General features: G+C 50.1%; 1 protein-coding gene across 1 annotated transcript in view; it reads left to right on the forward strand.

The window, feature by feature from the left end:
* The window catches only part of NEURL1B (neuralized E3 ubiquitin protein ligase 1B), a 38,626-nt gene that overhangs the window by 7,803 nt on the left and 6,429 nt on the right, over positions 1–24,394 (forward strand). The window contains exons 2-3 of the mRNA XM_041749609.1: positions 10,109–10,654; positions 22,450–23,169. Coding sequence (XP_041605543.1) covers positions 10,109–10,654; positions 22,450–23,169 — 1,266 coding nt within the window. The remainder of the gene's footprint in view (positions 1–10,108; positions 10,655–22,449; positions 23,170–24,394) is intronic.

The raw sequence follows: 24,394 nt of genomic DNA on the forward strand, positions 1-24,394 counted from the left end.
CAGCCTCAGCATTTTTGCAGACTCTGTCAGATATTTCTGAGTGGGGTTTGAGATAGTTGTTCTTGGACATCAGTCCCAGCTCACCCTTGTCACTTTTTCTCTCTTCATTCTTTTTACTGAGACTCAGCTGGCCTCTTGCCTCACCTCTGGGCAGTGGGGAGAAAGTTCTTTTATGAGTAAGCCATTTGGGGAAATGGGTGGGATGGGGGTGTCTGGGGCGGTATTGGCACTCGGCAGGATGCCCGCAGCCATTAACAAGTGTATTCTGTTTATATCCTCAACATTACACACTGTTTGTATTGCAATTATATTCCTTGGGCATGTATTTTCTTTCCTTCCCCGCACCCCCTCCCACCCGCCCAAGGATGACAGATTTAAGAGATGGGTGGGCATGTGCATACCCTGTGTCTCCAGAGCCGGGTCTGCTTGGTGACTTTCCACTCCACAGAAGAGCTTCCCTTTCCCTCGAGGTTCGGGGCAATTCAAGGTCAGGAGATGGGACAGTGGAATTTCCCTGACCCTGACAATGACCCAGACCTTCATCCCTGCAGTTTCCCAGGGGCTCTGTTCCTAGGACCAGAGAGTGCTTGGAACCTACCTATTTGGCAGATGGGGACATTGGGGACCAGAGCTTTGTGCAAGTTCATGGAGTAATTATAGATGGGGTCTTTGGCTGGAATCCCAAGAGAGGTGGTGGAAAAAGCACTGGTTTTGGAGGCCGTCTTGAGTTAAAATAGTTCTACTGTATCTAACCTGGGTCACCCTGGGCAAGTGGTGTCCCTCTCTGAGCCTCTACTACCTCATCCTGAAAATGAGGGTGACGGTGGTACCTCCCTTATAGGAGGCAATGAGATATAAATAGGGAACTCCATTTAGAAGTCTGAGCCCAACACAAGACAAGGACTCTGTAAGTCTCCTTGAAGGCTCCTGAAATGGATGGGCTGGGGTGGGGGGTGGGGAGGAACAACAGGGCCAGTAGTCCTGTTCCTCTCCAGTCCCTGTGATAGATCACTAATGTAACCGCTGGTTGGCTAGAGAGGCAGTTCCGCATACTGTCAAAAGCATGCACGGATTTTGGATTCACATCTGAGTCTAATCATGACCCAGCTGTTTACCTAAACCATGAGGGCTTCCTGCAGCATCCTCAATCCTCACTCACCTGCTCTCATGAATCCTCAGGCACTGTGTCGGCGTGATGGGGAGAGTAGAGGGAAACCAGAAAGCTAGGTCTTCAGAGAAGGAAGCAGCAGAGTGGGAGAGGCACCCTTCAGAGTCGCTTCTTGGTAGGCCTCAGAGCCAAACGCAGCAGGGAGGGAAACATTAGGTGAGGACCTACTGTGTGCCAGGCACTGTGCTCTGATCCTCCTATGCAGGGATGACATCTACACTCTGCCTGAAGCAGCCTCTCAAACCAGGCTGGTATGGGTTCAGAGGCTAACTCCACCATTTCCTGGCTGTGTGGCCTTCGGTGCCTCTCCCAGCCTCTCAGAGCCTCCCTGCCTCACTAGCAGCAGGTCTTGTGGCACTAGTCAACTCACCCAGGAGGAGCACAGGAGGCCTGGTGAGTGTCGGGCCAGCTGTAGTCTCTGCATCGCCCCCTGGAAGGTCTATCTCTCTGATGCAGCCCCACCCCCAACTCCTTGTCCAGGCCCAGGGACGTTAGGCATGGGGTTCCGTCCCTGCCCCACTGTAATCAGTCACCCACCCGCTTTCCTTTTTTAGATGCTACTTATTGTTCATCTCAAGTTCTGCCAAACTGTGGCCTTTGGACAGCTCAAAACAAGCTGATTGATGACATCCACACACACGCCCCTCCCCAAGACCAAGCCAGGGCATCAATCCACCTCTTCCCCAGAAGGTGGATTAGGCTTCTGGTACATAGTCTAGCTTTTCTCTTGCAGGTCAAGAGGTTAGCAAGAGTCCATGGGGTGGAGTGAGGCATGAAACAGGAAAACGCACAGCCTCTCTTTTCAGAGCTTTGACCCTGAAAAGCAGGATCAGTGGATCTAGTGTTCCCTAAGAGTCAGGATGGAGCCCCGCTGGTTAGTGGGCAGTCAGGCTTCTGTGCCCCACCCAGGCCAGGGGAGAGGCTGCCCCCAAGGCAAAGGAGGAGAACGCTGGCAGACTGAGCCAGCTTATCACCAGACGGCTGCCAGGGGCTGCCTGGAGGAGAAGCAGGTGCCAAGGGGCAGGACCATCCCAGCAGCTGGAAGCAACATCCATAACCCAAACCAATTTTCTTACTCCCGCTATGCTGGATCATTTTGATAGGCTGAGAAGAGAGAGGGGGGCGGACAGTTTCTATGGGAAGAAACTGGGCTTAAATCTCATTCTTTGGAGAGAAGGATCCTCAGGGGTTTTTCTCTCTGCTCCAAACACTTAAGTGATTCCCAGAACTTGAGAACTTAACCCCCTCTGCACGGCCTTTAAGACCTTTTGTGATGCAGCCCCAGTCTCCTTCTCTAGCTTCTCCTCTCCCTTCTGCCCTACACTCCTTATAGTTCCTTGAGTGCATTCCACTCACTCTAACCTCGGGGCCTTTGTGCTGCTCCCTCTGCATCACACATACTTTTCCACCCCTATCATCCTTCCAGCCACTCCTGCCTCAGGCCTGTAATGTGGCTGCTCTGTGAAGTGTCCCCATGGCCCCAGCCCTCCCCCCCCCCCCCCCCACCCTGTGCAGTCGTGGTGTCTGCGTCCATCCCCCTGCTGGTCTCAGCTCACAGGGCAGGGACTGTGTGTGACTCCTCAGTACATGGGTTCCTGCAGCCAGTGCAGGCCCTGGCATGGAGTGCATGATCCATAAATGTCAGATGAAGGAGGAAGTGATATACTTGAGAAAGAATGAGGGCACATTTCCCCACCCCACCCCCACCCTGTCCCGCTATGGCAGTGGGGCCCTAACCATGGGAACTGGCAACCCCTCTGGGGTTGGAGTTTCTTGGGGCAGTTTATCAAGAAGAAGCCACAGTGAAGGGGCCCAGCAGAGGATCAGAACAGGCTAGGAAGTCTTGACTCCCCTGAGCACACTTCGGAAGCGTCGTTGGGATGACCTCACCCCCTGGGAACTTGGTGCATCTGAGCCCACTTGAGCCAAGAGGGCTGCCACTCAGGCCTGGTAGGAGTGGGCTCTGCTCCCAACGAGCAGTGTTGTGTGACCTCTGGCCTCCCTCCCCGGCCTCCTTGCAGCTGTTGACAGGAGTGTGGGGCCTTCCCAGCTGCACTGGGGTGACCGGGTTCTGTTTGCAAAGAAAAGGGGAGGGGAGGAGCAGGGTGGCGGTTTCCAGTGTGGGCTGGCCCCTTTCCATCGTGGGTGCCAGCCTACTGGGCCTCTGAAACAGAGAACAAAGTCCCATTACGCAGGCGTCTGCCTCCTGAGTGCCTGTCACTGCCCCAGTTGGCAGAGGTGAGGGAAGGGAAGGTTGGTTAGTTTTTTTCTAGCCCACATTCAAACCCACCAATGGCAAAGGTACTTCCTGTTGCCAAAGAAGACCGATATTCTTGTCCCGCTTTGGGTGGAGGGAAGCCTTGCCAATACTAGCCTTGAGTTTTCCTCTCTAAAGCGCGCGCTCTCGCGCTCTCTCTCTCTCTCTCTCTCTCTCTCTCTCTCTCTCACACACACACACACACACACACACACAACCATGTTGCTTCCTACTGCCAACAGGATTGACTGAATTGTGGACCTGAGCAAATGTCACTCAAACCAGCGACTTCTCACTGGAGTTGTACCATCTGAGGTTAGAGGTTATGAGAGTCCAAGAAGCCCCTGAAATTGGGTGCCAAATTGTGTGCAGAGAGTGTGGTACTTTTCAGAGGAGAGAGGCCTACACAGCTTTCATCGCCCTTAACGAGGGCCACGACCCCTGCTCCCAGCAGTTACGGGGGGGCTGCCTTGGAAAAGAAGTGCGATGATGTGGGAGGAAGGGCCCAGGCCTGGCCCTCTGTTGCCACTGCCCAGCCCTGCGGTCTTGGTTTCCTCCCCTGGAAAACGAAGGTGGTAAAACCTACCCTGCAGGGTTGTCCCAAGAACTAAATGAAGTAATAAACAGAGGCACACACTGGCACGTACCAGGGGCTCAGTAAAAGGCTGCGGATGAAAGGAGGGTACAGAATAGACTGTTCTCTCAGCTGGCGATTCCCTTTCCCTGTGGAGTGGAACCTGCTGAAAATTTCAGCCAGAATGCCATCTGCTGAATGCCAGCACGCCGGAAGCTGTCATCTCGGCGGCCAAAGAAGCTGGAGTGTTGCTTCCTGCCATCCTCTTGGCTGTAAATGCCATTTGCTCAGGCTCTTTTTAGATCAATGGAGAGGCTGGGCTGGGGCAATGAGCGGGGAACGTTCTGGAGGTGGCACAGTGCACATTTGGGACACTGTTGGGATGGCTTAAAATCAGGCCTCTGTCCTTAGACACTAAGGGAATGCAACCCCAGGGCTTTGAAGAGGCCTTTCCTGGCCAAGATCACCAGCCCTCCATGGAGGAACATGGCAAGATAGATATATTTCCCCAGACCTACAAGTGGACATCTCTGATGTCGAAGGACGTCAGAAACCTTTTCTTTTCAAAGGAATGAAGGTGGCTAAAGGGAGAGACCATGTGTTTAGTGAACACCTACGATGTGCCTGCCATGCATCATGTCTGATGGATTTATTTCCCAAGTTCAAGACTCCTCACAGCACTCTTGTGGGATGGTGAGGACTCCCACCAGTTTTGTAGGTCTGGGTGGGGAGACCCAAAGAAGTTAAACAGGGGCCCTAATATCACACAGCTACGAAATGACAAAACAGATTTTAAACCCAGATCTGTCTGATCCTAAGCCTGTGTTCTTTTTAACTGCTTCTCAAACCGAGATTTAGAAAATAAAACCCCAGGAGAGATGGAGGTGAAGGGCTCACCCAGGAGTTGGATCTGCTGCTCCCACGGGGAAGGAAATGAACGTTTAGTTGATCATCTACTATGTGCCAGGATTTCTGCCTGGATCTCTCTGTGCTCTCACAGCCCCTCAGCAGCCCGAGACAGAGGTCTAAGGTCACATACTATTCCATATGATAAACAGCAGCACTGGGAAGTGACGGGACTGCCCAGGGATCCCAGCCAAATGAGTAGTAAAGCACAGGCTTGAACCCAGAGGCCATGAGGGATGTCCCAAGACACTGATGTGGGAAAGCCACATAACTACCACCTGAGCTGCTCTTATTCCACCTGTCTTACCAAAGGACTTGCCCAAAGCTGGGCAGTGGAAACATTTAGACAGAATAGAGTCTTGTCCTCCCTAACTGTCCACAGCCACTCAGTACATATCCCCCGCCAAATCTCTGCTTCTACATTTAGAGTCCAAGCCTGGCTTCCTTGACAAAACGTTGGGAAGACCCTCCCCTCTGGTCCTGGCAGGGCTGAAACCGCCCTTGGTCAACTGTGAGGTTGGGCCAAGAATGTCTCTTGCTCCCTCCTACACATGGGATGGGCTACTGCAGAGGTCTCCTGGGCTCCCACCTCACAACACCCCCTCTGCCTTGCCTTGTCCTTAGAGTCCCCAGGTCCGATTCCTGGCCAGAAGGGGAAGGGGTTCACTGGCCGTGAAAGGCCTCACAAGGCCAGCCTGTGCTCCGTGGAAGGAAGGGGTCATGGGGCCTCTTCCTGGCAGAAGGTTTTCTCACTGGTGACAGCATGCCCATTTGAATCTGGTGCTGGTGCCAGCAGCTAGGAACCTCTGTGGCCACAGACTTGGCCATTTGGGGGAACAGCTGAAGTGATCCCCAGGAGGGGAACGATGGGGGATATTCTGGCCCTAGATGGAAGATTCTGCAGCCATGAAACGTAAGCACTGTGAATGTTCAGGAACCATGTGGGGAAAATGCTTTTTATGTAACGTTGAATTAGAAAACAAAAAGGCAGGAAGGAAAACTGGATGTGGGTTCTGATGGCAATGAAGTTGTAAAAAGTACTCAGTACTTAGTACTCAGCATTTCTGCATTGCTTATGGAAGAAAGCTAGGGGATGCCTGGGTGGCTCAGTGGTTGAGTGTCTGCCTTTGGCTCAGGTCATGATCCCAGGGTCTTGGGATGGAGTCCCCCATCGGGCTCCCTGCATGGAGCCTGCTTCTCCCTCTGCCTGTGTCTCTGCTTCTCTCTATATATCTCTTATGAAAAAAGAAAGAGAGAGAGAGAGAGAGAGAGAAAGAAAAGAAAAGAAAAGAAAAGAAAAGAAAAGAAAAGAAAAGAAAAGAAAAGAAAAGAAAAGAAAAGAAAAAGAAAAGAAAGCTGGGACAGGAGGGAAGAACACTGTTTTGGGATCAGAGATTGCTGACTTTACATTTCAACACTGCTTCCTGCAGCTGAGGGGGAAGGGTCTCCGCTGCCTGGAGCTCCGGTTTTTGCCTAGAAAATCCTGCAGGTGAAAATTTTGGGAATTAGCTACAGTTCCATATAGAAGACATCTGGCCTGAAGCTCAGCACACAGTGAGGGCACAGCCAGTGGCTCTTCCGTGGCTAAGGGCCGGGCAGGGACAGTGCATAATGCTCTAGGAGTTAGGCTGTGAAGGCAGGAGGAAGGAGGGATTTTTCTACATGTGTCTGTGGTGTTTCAACTTCAGGTTTTCCGCTGACATCTCTGAACCAGGGATTCTACGGGCCCCCATGGCTCACATTCACATTTTTCTTGTGGAAGCCACTTTCCCGGAACCAAGCTACAAGCAAGTGCTGGTGTACCATTTGGAGATTATTGTTCTTTCATTTTAAGCATTTTCAGTTTGTAGAAAATAACGTATCCTCTGAGGCACTTTCACTCTGGTCTTTCTACCTCCCGTCAGCCTCTGAGGCTGGTAGACACAGTGTTTATCCCTCATCCCTGAAGGAGGTTGGATCATATCATCAAGACTACACAAGTATGTAAACTTCGCAGGCCGCCTGGCTGTATTGTGTCCTAACATATAGCTAGTTTTACAGGAAACTTCCCCTTGTAGTGACAAAGCAGTGTGTCTCCCCAGCCAGCGTTCTGTTCACTGCACCTGCCAGGTCACTCTGAAAGAACATCTCCCCAGGACTCCCAAGCTGTTTGGTAAAGAAATTCTCCAGTTGAGAGGGAAGGATGGGAGAACAGTGAGGTCAGGGGAGAGAAAAATAATCACGTGACCGTGATTATTGTGGGCTTTTCATCTGTGGTCATAGTGAATGTTTCCTGGAGAGTTTGCCAGCTGTGGGCACCTTGGGGAGAATTCGGCCTGTTGACACCAGAGAAGCCTGTGTGCACGCAGAACGCAGGCTCTGTGCTCCCTGGGCCACCTCTCCTGATGGTTTATATTCGGGTCATAGGCCTCCTACCTGTTTTTGTCCTCTGAAATCACTCTCTCTGGTGGGCCTTGACTCTTATCCTTGTTCTGGATGTGGCCTGCAGTCTGGCTCTGGGTCCACCCTCCTCGCAGCCTTGGGGTTCCCCTCCATAGCAGGTACTGCTGGCCTGCTCTGCTGAAAGCCCTTTGGGGCCCCCGTCTCGTGTCCTGTGCAGGGTTACTGAGTGACTCCTATCAATCAAGGAAGTTTGGGTTGCAAATATCAAAAACCTAGCTCAACCGGCTTGGAAGCAGAAGAGTGTTCTTATCCTCCTTGGGTGGAAATAACCTCTGCCATCCTGCCTCCTGCCTTGGGGTGGCCTGCCCAGACCCCTACAGACCTTGAGCTTGGCAGGCCCCCCCTCCCTCTTTGGGCCCATTTACCCACCTATAAAATGGGCTCATCAGGGTAAAGGATTTCTGAGGTCTGCTCTAGCTCTAACATAATAGAGGCGGCAGCAGCTGGCGTTTATCAAGTACCCAGTGTGTGCCTGGGCTTTGCTAAGCATGTGGGAATCAAAGATGAAATGGAGGGATGCCTGGGTGGCTCAGCGGCTTACCGGTTGAGAACCTGCCTTTGGCTCAGGGTGTGGTCCCAGGTCTGGGGATTGAGTCTCACATCAGGCTTCCTGCATGGAGCCTGCTTCTCCTCTGCCTGTGTCTCTGCCTCTCTTTCTCTCTCTCTCTCTCTCTCTCTCTCTCTCTCTCTCTCAGGAATAAATAAGCTCTTAAAAAAACAAAGATGAAATGGAAAAGCCCCTGCCTCCCAGGATCCGACCCTCATACCTCTCTACCCCTCCTTACCACCTCTCTTGCTTCCCCATCATTATTTTGTCATATTTAGTGACTATATTTTAAACATCCAAAACAAGTATACTGAATGTTTCTTATTAAAATCTCAAAGCCCTAGGGCAGCTGGGTGGCTTAGTAGTTGAGCGTCTGCCCTTCTCAGGTCACGATCCCAGGATCCCAGGAGCCTACTTCTCCCTCTGCCTATGTCTCTGCCTCTCTCTGTGTGTCTCTCATGAATAAGTAAATAAAATCTGTGGGGGAAAAAAACCCTCAAAACCCCAAATCTCTACTACCTTCAAAACATACCCAGCATTTGACCCCTTCTCACCACCTTTACAGGTAGCTCCCCACCTCCCAATCTCAGCCATCACCATCTCTGACTGGAATAATCCAGTAGCCTTGTCCTAGCTCTCAGCTTCCTTGCCCCCCCACTCCCTGGCCCCAGCCAGCAGTACCCCCACCTTCACACAAAAGCCTGAGCAGTCCTGCCACGTCTCTGCTCTAAACCTTCAGCTCAGGGTAAATTGGTTCAAGAAAAAACAAGCAGCAACCATGGCATCTCCTCCCCACCCACCGCCCCTCACTGCTCCAGCTCTGCTCTCATTCGCTTCCACCTCCCCCACTCGCTCACACCATCCCAGCTGGCTTCCTTGCTGTTTCTCAGCCACACAGGCTTATTCCCACCTCGGGGTCTTTGCGCTTGTTGTTACCCCTGCTGGGAACGCTCCTCCCCCAGATACCCTCGTGGGTCACTCCCTTCACCTCTGCTCAGAAGGCACTGCTTAAAGAGGCCGTCTTTGAGAATCCCAACACTTCTCTTCCCTACTTCCTGACTGCGGTTTTTTTTCTTTGGATCGCATCCCACCAGGTAGACTACGTTTTACTTATTGTCTGACTTTGCCCCTCCCCCACAAATGTCCGTCCACTCCATCAGAGTGGGAACCTTATCCTTCTTGCTGATTACTGGATTTCTGGTGCCTAGCGTGGTGCCTGGCACATACTAGGTGTTTACTAAACATTTGTTGAATAGATGGATGATTCAAGTCCCTCAAGTTTTTGGGTTTTTTTTTTTTTTTCTTATACAGGACTTTGGTTTAAGTCCTTGTATTTCCTTGGACTTCAGTCCTTGTATTCAGTCTTCTGTGGATCAGTGGCTTCTGCTTGGAGAGGGGCCTCCAGCTTCCCAGCATGGCTTTCTGCCTTCTCACTGGGGCATCCTTCCCCACAGGCTGGGGAGGGGAGCCATGGCTTGCCCGCCTCATCATTACACTTCTCTCTTCCTTTTTCTGTCCTCACTCCCATTAGTCTCAGTATTAATGGAAGCCCAGCAATGTGCCCATGGCACAGTGAACCCCACGGCTAGTGTGGGAGGAGTGGTCCCTGCAGCGGCCTCTCCTTCCCTGGGTGGCTATTCTCCTGCCATGACCACAGACCATTGTGTGCCAGAGGTTGCCTGCGATTTATAAGCACTTGCCATGAAAATTGTACTCAGCTGCTGCTGTGAATGAGTGGCAGAGACTCGTACAGTAATTATCCACCCTGCCGTCTCCCAGGCTGCCAGAGCCTCCCAGGAACTGCCCTTGGAATGGAGGAGGACAGGTGGGAATGATGAAGCCCCCACCTCAACACTAAGCCCCCTGGGTTTGAGGCCAGCAGCCAGCAACTTTGAGACCATCCCAAGATTCTCCAGGTCCTTTGGGGCAAAATTCCCTTCGAAGTGAATCCTGAAAGGTGCATGTTCTAGAAAAGCCAACCTTGCTTATAAAGAAAGAATGCCTTCATTTTCTATGGGTAAATGGGAGGGAAAATCACAATATGGTGACTGTGTTGTGATAGCCTTGGGCACTGGCCGTAGCTGGAACCTTCTCAAAGTTTATCAATTACGGGTCTAATTAAGATGGAATCTGAAATAGAAATGATCATTAAAAGACGAATCTGTTCGTGTTGTTCTGAGAGGCCCTAACCTTCCTGCCTGTGTCTTCCTGCAGACCCGAGCCCACCAGCTCGCCTCCTGGCCACCCGGCCGTGCTGCGGCCCCGGCCCCGAGCGGCGCCCAGTCCTGGGCGAAGCACCGCGCTTCCACGCACAGGCCAAAGGCAAGAACGTGCGGCTGGATGGACACTCGCGCCGGGCCACTCGACGCAACAGCTTCTGCAATGGCGTCACCTTCACGCAGCGGCCCATCCGGCTGTACGAGCAGGTGCGGCTGCGGCTGGTGGCGGTGCGCCCGGGCTGGAGCGGCGCGCTGCGCTTCGGCTTCACGGCACACGACCCGTCCCTCATGAGCGCCCAGGACATCCCCAAGTACGCCTGCCCCGACCTGGTCACGCGGCCTGGCTACTGGGCCAAGGCGCTGCCCGAGAACCTGGCGCTGCGCGACACTGTGCTGGCCTACTGGGCGGACCGCCACGGCCGCGTGTTCTACAGCGTCAACGATGGCGAGCCCGTGCTCTTCCACTGCGGCGTGGCCGTGGGCGGCCCGCTGTGGGCGCTCATCGACGTCTACGGCATCACGGATGAAGTGCAGCTCCTCGGTAGGTCGCGGTCCGGGCCAGGCCGTGGTTCTCTGTGCGCATGGATGTGTTATTTCTTTGAATGTCGCCAGCACGAAGGGCTTACTTTGCCAAGCCTTGCTCTAAGCAGTTTATACATTTTAACTCATTTTTATTTTTTTTACCACAATCCGCCATCCTCATTTTACAAATGGGAAAACTGAGGCACGGAGAGGTTAAATAACTTGGTGTTGCAAAGCCTGGACTGGAACCCACAAGGGGTGGGTCCAGAGTCCATGCCCTGGCTCAGGTTCATTCATACATCATGTACTTGCTCATGCAACTCACTCATTCTTCTGTCCATGCCTTTGCTAAGTCCTTCACTCTCTTGTTCATTTGCTCACACATGCACTCATTTATGCATGTTTTTGCTCACACAGTCCTGTATTCAGTCATTCACACACGTGCTTATTCATCAGCTCATTCATTCAATCACACATCCACTTACTCAAGATGAAATTTATGCCCCAGTGGCCACCGTTAAGGGGCTCAAGGTCCATTGCCCAGGCAGGCAACAAGCCTGGCTAGCTCTGGCTCTAACGGAGGAGGCAGCCACTAATGCTGAAATCCTGGTAGTGAGAATCCACAGGGGCAGAAGCCCTTATCTTGAGACCCTTTTTCTTTATTACTTTTTAAAATGATTTAAAATTCACATAACATCAACATCACCATTTTAAAGTGTACAATTCAGTGGCATTCAGTTGGCAAAATTACCTCTAGTTCCAAAATATTTTCATCACTCCCAAGGGAAACCCATACCCATTAAGCTGTCAGTCCTCATTCTCCCCTACTACCAGCCCCTGGCAACCACTGACCTGCTTTGTATTTGTGACCTTAGCTCTTGAACTCACAGGTTACATGTGAGCCAGCCCAGCCTCGATTTCTGGGGCAGGGGGAAGTAAAGGTAGATAAGGTTTCTCAGAGGATCTGGACCCAGCCCTATGTGTCATTTACCTGCAGTAAATACACAGATCTGAAGTCTGGGTTGTTTTTTGTTTTGACTGATTTCTATACCTGCCATATATAACCCAAGAGAGTTTAACCCCCCTTCTTGGAGGCAGCCTGTGTTCTGATTTTTCACCATCGATTAGTTGCACCTATTCTTGAACTTCATGTAAATGGAATCATACAGTATAAAGGCATTTCTGCCTGGCTGCTTTATCCCAGCACAGTATTTTTGAGATTCATCCATGTTGCTGCCCTGTGAATCAGTAGTTGTTCCTTTGTAATCACTGAGTAGTATTCCGTGATATAGATGTACCATAGTTGGTGTATCTGAATGTCTGGGCTGTTCCTGGTTTTTCTGTCTTGCACCTTGAGGGGAAACTCTGGCCCCGGCTCCTTACCCACCACTACCATCCACACCACCATTGGGCAAGGAAGGAAAAATGCATACATCCCAGCTGTGCCCTCCTTTCCCAGAAGGCAGGCAGAACTTCTGAGTGGTTAAGAGTAGAGGGTTGGGAGTCACACAGAACTCTGTTCTATACCTGACTCCCGACTTGCCAGCTATGTGGTGTTGGCCAGGTGACTAAAAGCTCTATGTGCCTCAGTTCCTTCAACTGTAAAATGTGTCCATGGTAGCACTCCGCCCCCCTCCCCACATGGCATTGTTTGCAGGGTGACTGAGGGGGTATATGAAAGGGACACAGCACAGTGCATCACACATAAAAGGTACTCAAGAAGTAAAAGCCTAGAAGTCAGAAATCTCATGCATATTTGCATGTGGGGGAAGCACATGTCTGAATTCCAGGCTTAGGCAGACCAGACTGTGAATAGCTACCCACCTTGCATGGTGGGCCTTACTTGGCCATTTTAACCATGTTCCCCCACACTCTTTTCCGTAGAAGGTTTTGCATGCAGGTTTCCAAAGCCTCCTAGATCTCCTGTCACTCTTCTTTGGAGTTCTTTATTCCTACAGAGCAGGGAAACAATCACTACTCTTTCACCTGCTCCCTCATGTCCAAGAAATCATATCCATCCCATAATCTGCACAAATGGCTTAGGGTTTTTTGAAAATACAAAGTGGAAGCAGCCTTTGATGACTTAATGAATCTGAATAAGCCTGTGAGGAGTCGTGGATTCTTCCCTCATTCATTTGTTCACTTAGTAAACTTTTACTGAGCCCCCCTGGAACACTGGTGTAATGTGGTAGATGTGATCCTCAGTTTCCTCATCTTTAGGTAGTGCCTGAGATGTGCTGGTTGACAGAAAGCACCTCTGCTACAGAACCAAGTTTATAAGTGAGATTCAAAGAATTCCATTTGAGTTATAGGATTCTAGGTGAATTTCATTTCATACTCTAGGACTTACTTTAAAAAAAAATCTGTCTGAAGAGCTTATAGTGCTCTTATATTCAGAAAGGGCAATAAAGTTATTTTTCTTTCTGAAGGTTCTCGGAGATAATGGGGGAAGTTTCTGGCATGTGATCAAAGCGTAATGTTTCCTTCCCAGGGGAAGAATAAATTGCCATTGGTGACATCTGGGTAAAGGGATTATGGGTAATTCCCACCACCACCACCACCACCACCACCACCACAGTTGCCAACAACTCATGATCAGAAAAAAAAAGTTATAATGAAAATAAACTTCCATGATTTTTTATGGCTTGAGTTAAGGCAACAGGTACCCTAGTTGCTAGCATGAAGTGAGGCAACAGGAGAACCACAGAAACCCCACCATAAATGGATCTCCCTCTTCCAATTCTTAGAATTGGGCTTTCCAATGGTGGTGTCTAAGGTACCAAGTGGATAAATATAAGGCAACCAGTGTTTGTGTAATCCAGAGCCTTCTGATCTCCTTTTCCTCCAAGGAACAAGGAGGTGATGTAGTTCCTTTAGACTGTCAGCTGTGAAGCTCCAGAATAGAAAACTTCCTTCACCCCTCCCTCACCTCTCTCAGACCCTACTAAATAAAGATTGAAACCCAACAAGCTCAAGTGTCATCTAAGGTGGTCAAATTGAGCAAATAAAAATACAGGATACCTCATTACATGTGAATTTAAGAAAAATAACTTTTTAGTATAAGTATGTCCCATGCAATATTTGGGACAGACGTATAAAAGCATTTGTTGTTTTTCTGAAATTCGAATGTCACTGGGCATCCCAGATTTTATCTGGCACCCCTCATCTGGGAAGCATCCTTCCTGTCTTGTGGGACAGGGAGACCCTCTATTTGCCCTGGAACTTGAGCTAAATTTAAGTCTCAGAAATAAAAAGGTTCATACACTTCACCTATTTCTTTCACTTGATGGAATTATGTTCCTAGCCCAGCCTCCTCCTGCAAGGAGGTCAAGCTACAGATCTTGGTATCTGGTGTGCTTCTCTCGTGACCTTCTCATTTTCTCCTCAAGATGGGGATTTCACCCCTTTTAGATAAAGAATTCAGAACTCAGAGAAGGCAAATGGCTTGCCTAAAACCACCATGCTTATGAATGGCAGAGCCAGGATTCGAACCCAGGTACATCCGTCTATGTTAGTTCAGTGGATCTCAGCTATGGCTGCACCCAGACCAATCCAATCAGAGCTTCAAGGAGTGGCCCCCAGGAATCTAGATCCCTTAAGGCTCCTTAGGTGATCCAGGGGTATAGCCAGGGTTGTGATCACAATAGTCCCCTTTGCACTGGTGCCTGACTCCTCCCTGTTGGTGCTGAGTTCTTCAGACATGTCAGTTCAAAGCATGGTGTCATCCCTAGACCATGAAAGCCCCTTCTCTTTTTTGACTTTTCTACTTCATCCCCAGCCACCTACTCTACCCAATCACACCTTCCCCTGCCCAGATAGGCACCACTCTGGTGTTGAAAAATATGTAGGTTTTACATGCATAGATAGATGGGACTGTGCTAAGACTCTTACTGTTTTGGTTTTTTTTTTTTTTTTCCACTTGCCCCATTTTTAGATTTTTCTGTGCTGTTGTGTATCTCTCTGGTTCCTTGTTCCCTAGCAGCTCCTGGATGGACAGACTAGGGCACCATCAGTTCCCCCCATCCTTCCCAAGTAAACTACACTGCACTGTACCTTCTCCCACAGGGCTTTACTGTGGCTGCTGAAGTTTACCATTGATTCTTTGGGGCAAAGACCAGGATGGGCTTGCTGAATCCCAGAGAGGTCCATTTTGAGAACCTATAATTTTTCTCTAGATGCTCCTCTGGGCCAAAGAGAAGGGGCTAAACCCAGGCAAATGACTTTCTGTTCAATTTAGTAGTTCCTGGACCCAGGAAAGGTAGGTTTGGCCAGATTTCCCCCTCCTCTCCCTGGCTCCTCTAAGCTCTTTGCTAGAGCTCTGGAGTTCAGGCCCCATGTCCTCAGGCAGTTCTGTCCATCTTATAGAGAACTCCGTAGTGGTCACTGTCATAGCCCCTTGGTCCTTCATCTGCCCAGTGGTGGAAGGCTGGTCAGACCAAATAAGCAACACCCAGTCCAAGGCCATGGCGTTGCAGGCTATGTTGTCAGAAATCTTTGGTTTAAGTGGCAAAAACTGGTTTAATCGTAAGCAAGGGAAAAAAAATCAATGTCTCATGTGACTGAAAATTCAGGGGAACACTTGCCTGTAAGCCTGGCTTGATGCAGGGGCTCATTGAACAGCACCTAAAATATTAGCCTGCCTTTATTTCTTGCCCTGACATCTTTATTAGCACCATCCTCAGCTGTACTCCCTTCTGGGGGCAGGGGGAGGCCACCAGCAGCTCCATTTCCACATCCCACATCCCACCAGATTAACAAATCCAGCAGGCCAGTTGCTTTCCTACAAGGTCTAGCTAAAGTTCAAGGTTTAGCCTCATTGCTCTCTGTAGCCAGGAGGATGGGACAGAGTGGCCAAGTTAAGGCCTCCTCCTCAAGTAATCAGTGGAATTGGGAGGTGGGAGTGGAGCAGTTCTCTCAGACGAAAAGCTGGGTGCTGGGACAAGAAGAGGGGTGGGATGCCATGCAACAAAAACAGCAGCTCTGTATAGGCCTTGTAGGGGAGTCATTTACCCTTCTTGAAAGCCTTGAGCCTCTTGGTTAATTTAGTTACCTACTATGTGCCAGGCACGAAATGCCAGGAGCTTTACCTGGGTGATTTTTCCAGTCCTCACCAGAATACTATGAGGCAGGAAATAGCACCATCCCCACTTGCAGACTGGGCATGGATGAATGATTTGGCCAAGATTACCTAGCAGTTGGTGGTGCTAGAGTTGGTGTTTGTTATCAGCATTATGAATAGCGTCTTGACAAAGACTTGAACTTATGGGTCCAAATGCAGGGCTCCGAGGTCAACTGCACTACTCCATGCTTCAAGTGAGGAAACTGAGGCCTAAAGAGACAGGGACTTGCCCAAGATCACTGAGCTGATAATTGGTCATGATAGGGGAGGTTGGGCCCAGGACCCTGAGGGGTGCCTCAGCATGGGATCTGTGCGCACCCCACATCACACAGGGAGGAATGGCTGCAGGTGGCTTTATCTAGAATCTCAGTGGGAAGCAGCACAAGGCAATTGGCTTTTGCAGTTAATGTATTCTTTCCAAACAATACAGGCCAGCACCCAACTCCCTGTCCTAGTAGTAAGGCATGTGCCTAACAGGGTGGCCCAAAGGATTGTCCTTTTCCAAGCTCCTGAAAGCCTACTCTGTGTCAAACAGAGTGTCAAGTACATTGTTAGTCCACAGATCTGCCATAACCTTCCCCCCGGCCTATGAGATAGGGCTGAGGAGCAACCTCACATTGCAGAAGGAAACTGAGGTCACATCTGGGACCAGCCAGAGTCCAATGGAGGCCTGTCTCTCTGGGTCCAGTCTTCTTTAGTTGGAAAAGCATGGGCTCAGTGGTCCACAGACCTGGCATCCACACCTTTTCTTCTTAAGCTCCAACACCCCTACCTTGCTGCTTGCCTTCCTGTGGCCAGGGCTGAAGGAGCTCTCTCCTGTACCTTCCTGCCTGTTTGGGGACATTGCTCCAATCATTTGTTCCTTTCCCCAGCCTCACTTTCTCCTTCACACAATCATTCCCATGAGCACACAAAAGAGGTCTGGTAGTTTCCATTAAAGAAAAAAATTGCCCTTCAGGCACCTGAGCCCTTGGCTCAGTTGGTTAAGCTTCCAACCCTTGATTTCAGCTCATGTCAGGATCTCAGGATCATGCAATTGAGCCCCATGCCAGGCTCTGCATTCAGTGTAGTCTGCTTAAGATTCTCTTTCCCTCTATCCCTCTGCCTTTTACTCTTTCTCAAATAAATCTTTTAAACATGCCCTTGACAATCTTCTCCACCAGCTACTTTCTCATTTCTCTGCTCTTCTTCAGAGCAAAATTTTCTCAAAAATATCTTTTCCACCCTCTCCACCTCCCTCTTCAGCTCATCCCAGTAATATATATACTTTTATTTTTTTAAATTTTTATTTATTTATGATAGTCAGAGAAAGAGAGAGAGAGAGAGAGAGAGAGAGAAGGGCAGAGACACAGGCAGAGGGAGAAGCAGGCTCCATATGCACCGGGAGCCCGATGTGGGATTCGATCCCGGGTCTTCAGGATCGCGCCCTGGGCCAAAGGCAGGCGCCAAACCGCTGCGCCATCCAGGAATCCCTATATATACTTTTAAAAGTTTAACGTGAAATTTAAAAGAAAATACAAATAGAAGTCCACTTTCTTTAATGTACAAAAATGAGTAGGAACAGTAGTAAACTATGTATTATGTATTTATGCCATATACTTATATATGACCATATATAATATGGTTCTCCATGTTAACTCTACTATTCAAGCAGAAAGTGAGTAGCACTTTAGGGAATGGGAAAGAGATAAACCCAGAAAGACTTTTCTACCATGATTATTCTACACTGTGTATGGCTGTGTGCTCACTTCTCCATTGCACAGAATTCAGTTGTATATAAAATTGAACCTGAAGTTGGAGACAAGAAATGAAACGAAACAATGGTGTAACTAACTACCAGCTTGTTAATTTTTAGGGACTATAAACAAGGCTTTCTCTTGAAGTTGAACCAAAACAACTCATGTTCCTTAGACTTTGTAATATGTACAGGAAAAAAATGGATACTGAGGTTCAGAATTTGGCCTCTCCCAGTTACCAATGCAATCAGCAATGACCCAGTCTGGCGGGACTTGATCTTGATGACCAGCATCTCGGTCAACATTTTATTCCTACAATTTCATCTTCTCCTGGGTTAAGTTCACCACCAGTTACTTTGAAGAAAGCTGTTCTCAGCTACAGCAGAGTGACATGTGGGGTACAGTGCTTATGTACCTCCTCACAATGATTTTTCCCTGCCTCATGCACTGAAACCGGCTGCTACCAAGCTGTCCTGTTTCACCAGACTTCAGCCTGCAAGCTCTCCCTTCAGCCCCATGCTGCCAGATCAAGCTCAGCCTTGTCCTCTTACCTGGCCTCTCACTTTTGACACAGGTGACCTCTCCCTGCCTCTTTGCCCTGCTCATGCCTCCTGGCTTCACAAGGTTCTGGTTTTCCTCCTGCCTCCCTGCCTGCTCCTCCTTGGCTTCTTTTCTGGCTCGTTCCCTGCCTGTCTTCATACGCTGAGAGCCCCAGGGTTCTATTGTCAGCTTTCTCCTCCATCATGTAATACAACAGGCATGTAGAAAAGTATACAAAACATCTGTGGAGCTTAACAAACCATCATAAAGCAAGACCATTTCCCCATCCACTCTCTCCCCAGATGACTATCTGAGCCTGTCACTGGGCCTTGAATCCCATCTTTAGGTTGTTGGCTCCCAAGTCCATACTCCTAGCCCTGATGCCTCCCCTCAAGTCCAGACTTCCCTCTGGCATTCCACACTGAACACATGTAGGCAGCCATCCCCACTGTCAGTGAAAGGCACCAGCCACTTGATTGGCCTAAAACCTCAGGAGTCATGCCCAATTCCTCTTGTCCTCACCCTACATCCATTCTGTCAGCATGCCCTGCCCCTTCTGCCACTAGTACATGCCTGAATCACCTTTGGAGACAATGAAGTGATAGATGGCCCTTTCTGTCTCTAATTCTTCTAAACTTCCTGCATCTTCACACAAAGATGGTTTCTATTGAGACACAAATTCTGCTCTACTTCCAGCCCAGACATATTTAACCTGAGAGACCTAGGGAAAGGAAAGAAAGGAACGAATGCAGCTTTCTCCCAGATCCAGAGGCAGGTCCTGGACATGGCCAAGGGAGAGTGGGAGGCTGTGGAGCCAATCCTAGCCATCCCAGTCTCCCTGTGCCTGGCCTGGGACTGCCATTCAGGAGACGCTTAGGGAGGGGACAGAACTGTTGGACTCTTCCTCTTGGGAGTCATATCAGACCTCTGGGGACTGCACCTCCAAGAGCCGCTTGGCCTGAGGCTGAGTCCGCATTGCCGGCAGCTCTAAGGGTGGAACAAGGACAGCTGAACTCTTGCAGGCAATACTGCTAGTAGGGGTCTGGTTTTAGAGTCACAGCCTGAGATGGAATCCCATTTCTGTCATCCCTGGCTGTGCGACCTTAAATAACTCACTCTACCTCTCGGGGTCTGGATGTTCTCCCACTGTGAAAAGTGCCCACTTTATAGAGCTACGTGAGATAGTGGTGCGGACTAATGGGGATAATGCATGAAGTTGCATCTGGGAGATAGGGACTAAAAAAAAATGGCTGTATATACTTTCCTTGGGTCTAGAGAGTCTGAAGGCAAATCACCGGTTGGAAGTTAGGAAGTCTTGGGGCAGACTGGGTGGCTCAGCGCTTTAGTGCCTCCTTCAGCCTGGGGCCTGATCCTGGAGCCCTGGGATCAAGTCCCAGGTCAGGCTCCCTGCATGGAGCCTGCTTCTCCCTCTGCCTGTGTCTCTGCTTCTCTCTCTCTATGTCTCTCATGAATAAATAAATAAAATCTTTAAAAAGTTAGGAAGTCTTGATAAGCTCTCTGGGTGGCCTCTTGGTATTGTGGGATTTCTGTTCACAGAGAATCTTTTGAGGGTTGAATTCTGAAGTGTCAGGCCTAGGCCAGAACTCTGCTATCTTGGGCCTGTCTCATTCAGGACAATGCCTGATGTGGACAAAGCTCCTTGCATAGAGATAAGTGAGGAGACCCAACCTTTTCTGAGTGGCTGCTATGTGCCAGGTACCAGGCTAAATGCTGTCACATGGGTTGTTACACCAGCCTCACAGGATAAGTCTCACTTCAGAAACACTGTTCTTTCACATAATCTATTCCTTCTGCTTGGAATGGTTACACCCCACTTCCCAGGCACACTCTATAGTCCCCTGGCCTTCAGTTCTTCACTCCATCTTCACTGACACAGAGGTCTGTTCTGGCCTCACTTCTGGCCAAGTCCCCCTTTCACATACTCTCAGAGAATTCCAGTTCTGTCACTCCTTGGTTGCCTGACATGCAGTAACTTACCCTGCCTTTCACAGCCTAAGTTCCTCCACTGAAACATGCTCATTTTACAGAACCATGCAGGACAGTGGCTCTTAGTAGCACTCATCACAGTTCGTACTTACATGGTTTTATGTCAGATGCTTCATTAAAGTCTGTCTCTCCCACTGGAATGGGAGCTCCATGGACACAGGAGCTGTGCCTGTTTACCTCTCTTCACTCAGTTCCAGCACAGCATTCGGCACATGGCAAGTGCTCTATATATTCTGTTCAGAAAATGTTGAAGGAATAATGATAATTAACATGTTTTGAGCACTTACTTTGTCCCATGTTCTGTGCTATTCATAAAAATACCTAATTTAATCTCTGTAACAACATGAGGAAGGGGGCCCAGGATTATTCCATTTTAAACTGAGGCAGCTGAGGCTCTGAGAGATTAAGTGATTTATCTAAAGCCACATGGCCAGGAAGGGCTGGAGCCAGGACCTGAACCATCTCCACAGGCCATGCTCTTAATTAGAATGCCGCGTTGAAGGATGGGCTCTTTTGTAGATCTGTTAGGGGCAAGAAGGAGGAGTGCTGGGGTGCAGGACAGAAGCAGACGCTGGCAAGGGCAAAGGCCCAGGGTGAGCCATGGCCAATGCCTTTAGGCTTGGCCTAGCAGGATGGGTGGGACAGAGAGCCATGGGAAAGTGCATCACACCAGGAGGCTCCACCAAAAACATCCACTTATCTAAAGTGCCTTTTCAAAAAAAAAAAAAAACCCACTTGTTTTATCTTTCATGTGTGCCTTTTTTTTTTTTTCTGATTATAAAACCAATACATGTTCATTAGAGCAAAGTGAGAAAATCTAAAAACTGTAATGAAGCAAATTTCCATCTGGTGATAACCACCCTCAGATTGTTATGTATATCCTTCCTGTATTTTTCCCATGCATTCTATACATGCATTTCCCACACAGTTGGAATCAAATAATATATTTGGTTTTGCATCTTCTTTTGTCCACTTAATGTTATATCATCAGTGTTTTCCCACATTAACTAGTAATTGAAAAAGACATTTTAAAATATTGAGGTTTTCTGATAAGACTTGTAATATACATAATCATTGTAGAAATGGATAATAGACCAGTAGGCCAAACAGGTCTGTGAGCCAGGGTCAAAACTTGGATGACCAGTTTACAAAATCTGCCCTGTAGACCGCTACTGGTGGGGTAGGGAGTACCATACCAGACTCTCACTAGGAGCTAGGGCATGCTTTTGGAAAAAGCATGTTCATTATTAGGACTTAGTTTTTTATCTGGAAAACTAAAAAAGAAATACTTTTTTCCATGATATAAATTATAAGATGACAAATCTTAGCCAGAAGCGTCCAGTTAGAGAAGTTTGAAAAACACTTTTTCTTGCTTTATTTATTATGGTTAATGAGAATCTTTTTATCAATAAAAGAAACTCCACTCCTTTCCCTGACTTGTTACCCAGAGTGGCAGTCAGTGTTTTAGAAACCTCATTCATTCATTTATTCATCCAATAAAGAATGAAGGTTCTTTGCCCAGTACTCTGCTGAGCCCGGAGAAGGTGGTGGTGAACAGACAAGCAAGGACTCACATTCTAGTTGGGGAGACAACTGGCAAGTAATCTACCAAAGTATGAAGATCTGTATTACCTAAATGAAATGGTTTTTTTTTTTTAACTATATGTAGTATCAAGAACGTTTTTCCAAACCACTAAAAATCATCCAAAAATATTTTCATGATGATGACTTAAAACTCTTAGTTTTCTGTCTTATAAAATGAGGCCACCTCTTACAGAAAGCTAACCTATCCAATGTTTGGGCTCTGTGCTGCCTTCTTTCAGAGTCAGCATGTGTGGAAGAGCCTGGGTTCTTCTCATGGCTTTGCCCGTTTCTGTGTGACCTTGGTCGCCTTCCTTAACTCCTCTGTGCCTCACACCTCCCTTCTTTGCTAAATGGCTGGCAATAACAGCACACACCTGAGTGAGAACTCGTCACACTTGAAGGGACCTTAAAACAATACCTGTCACAGAAGGCCACAAATAAAGAGCAAAAGGATTCACTTCTTGGAGCTTATCCTCTAGTTGGGGAGGCCAACAATAAAGGGTTTTCAAATGTTCCATAGCATGAAAACCTCTGGAGTGAGGGAAGGACGGAAGAAGGAAGGAGAACAAAAAAAAAAAAAAAAGAGGGAAGAAGGGATGAAGGGGGGTGGGGGTGGGGGTGAGAAAGGGCCTTATCTGCCCATCCCAAAGATCCGTCACAGGACTGCGCTTCCTGATTCGGTGCGCCTGTGGTTCTTGAGTCGGTACACACCTGAACTAGAAGGAGAAGCGAGGGGCTGTGCGCCGGGGGCGGGGGCCGAGGCCTGCGGGCGCCGGGGCTCCCCGCCCGCGGCCCGCCCCTCACCACCACCCTTCTGCCCCGGTCCAGAGAGCGCGTTCGCCGACACGCTGACACCCGCGCGCCTCAGCCAGGCCCGCTTCAGCGCCTGCCTGCCGCCCAGCAGCCACGACGCCGCCAACTTCGACAACAACGAGCTGGAGAACAACCAGGTGGTGGCCAAGCTGGGCCACCTGGCGCTGGGCCGCGCCCCGGGCCCGCCGCCCGCCGACGCCTCGGCCGCCGCCATCCCGTGCGGGCCCCGCGAGCGCCCGCGGCCCGCGTCGTCGCCGGCGCTGCTCGAGGCGGACCTGCGCTTCCACGCGACGCGCGGACCCGACGTGAGCCTGTCCGCCGACCGCAAGGTGGCCTGCGCGCCGCGGCCCGACGGCGGCCGCACGCTCGTCTTCTCCGAGCGCCCGCTGCGGCCCGGCGAGAGTCTCTTCGTGGAGGTGGGCCGCCCGGGGCTGGCGGCGCCCGGCGCGCTGGCCTTCGGCATCACGTCGTGCGACCCCGGCGCGCTGCGGCCGGCGGAGCTCCCCGCCGACCCCGACGCCCTGCTCGACCGCAAGGAGTACTGGGTGGTGGCGCGCGCCGGGCCCGTGCCGAGCGGCGGAGACGCGCTCAGCTTCACGCTGCGGCCCGGCGGCGACGTGCTCCTGGGCGTCAACGGGCGCCCGCGCGGCCGCCTGCTGTGCGTCGACACCACGCAGGCGCTCTGGGCCTTCTTCGCCGTGCGCGGCGGCGCGGCGGGCCAGCTGCGCCTCCTCGGTGAGTTCCCCGGCCGCGCGCGCGTGCGCGTGCGCGTGCGCGGCCACCCGGGGGCGCGGGGACGCGGGGGCGCGGGGGCGCGGGGCGCGGCTGGGTAGGGCCCGCCCACGCTTGCCAGGCTGGACGGGTTTGAGCGCCCTCCTGCCGCCGCCCAGAGTCTCTGATTCAGTAGGGGCGGCCCCGAAGTGCGGTTCTAACCAGTGTCCCAGGGATGCCCATTTTGCTGTTCCCAAGTCCACACTCGGCCCGCACCGACCTAAGTTCCCCCCGTTTCTGTGGTTATGATTTATTATATCCCATATTAATTTTTAAATACGTGATGAATCTTAAGTGTAGGAGAAAAAGTAAATACAACTACACTTAAAAGAGGACATGAGAATAACAGTGTCCACAGAAAATGGAACGGAGGCTTGACATGATTTTGCCTTCATTTGTGCCACCAATAGACACGGAGCACCCACCAGCTGTGGGCCAGGCCCTGGGCTCCAGGATGGGGCACAGCAGAGGACAGGACACAGGCCATGCACAGGAGGAGCTCATAGACACGCCTGAATGGAGAGCTGCGCCCTGTGATGAGTGCCACTGCAGAGGCTTCTCTCCCACTTGGTAGAATGGGGGTGGTGGTCAGGGAAGGTTCTCAGCACAGCCCAATTTTCATGATTCAAGAAGTAAGCCCCAATGGTAACAGAAACAATGAGCGTTTCATGTTATATCATTCAATTTTATACTCCTGATGCCTCTATGAAACCAATATCATTATCCCATTGACAGATAAGAAAATTGAAGCACAGAGACATTAACTGCCTATCCCAGTCACATAGCTGGTCAGCCACGAAGATGCTGGGCGAATCACAGACCCTCTCTGAGCCTCAGGTTCCTTCTGTGTAGGGAGGGAGTAACTACCTGTATCCTGGCATTGTCAGGAGGATGAAATGATGAGGTGCATATGATGCTTTCAGCAGGCGCCTGCCACACACAACAAAGCAAGTTTAAATAGTAGTAACAGCAGTGACTGCTGTTTTCAGGCAGAGGAAGAACAAGGGAGTGGTGGTCATTGTTGGTTGTGTTTTTTTTTTTTTTTAAAGGATGACCAGACATAATCATCATTTACCCTGAGATGAGTTGCCTAAGTTCCCACTGGGGCTTTGACAAGAACTAAGCCTAGAATCCGTCTTCCTTTCCCTCCTCCTTCCCGCCCCCCTCCTAGGCACCTCCAGAGGGACCG

The sequence above is a fragment of the Vulpes lagopus genome, chromosome 3, assembly GCF_018345385.1.
Source record: "Vulpes lagopus strain Blue_001 chromosome 3, ASM1834538v1, whole genome shotgun sequence".
NCBI classification, from domain to species: Eukaryota; Metazoa; Chordata; class Mammalia; order Carnivora; family Canidae; genus Vulpes; species Vulpes lagopus.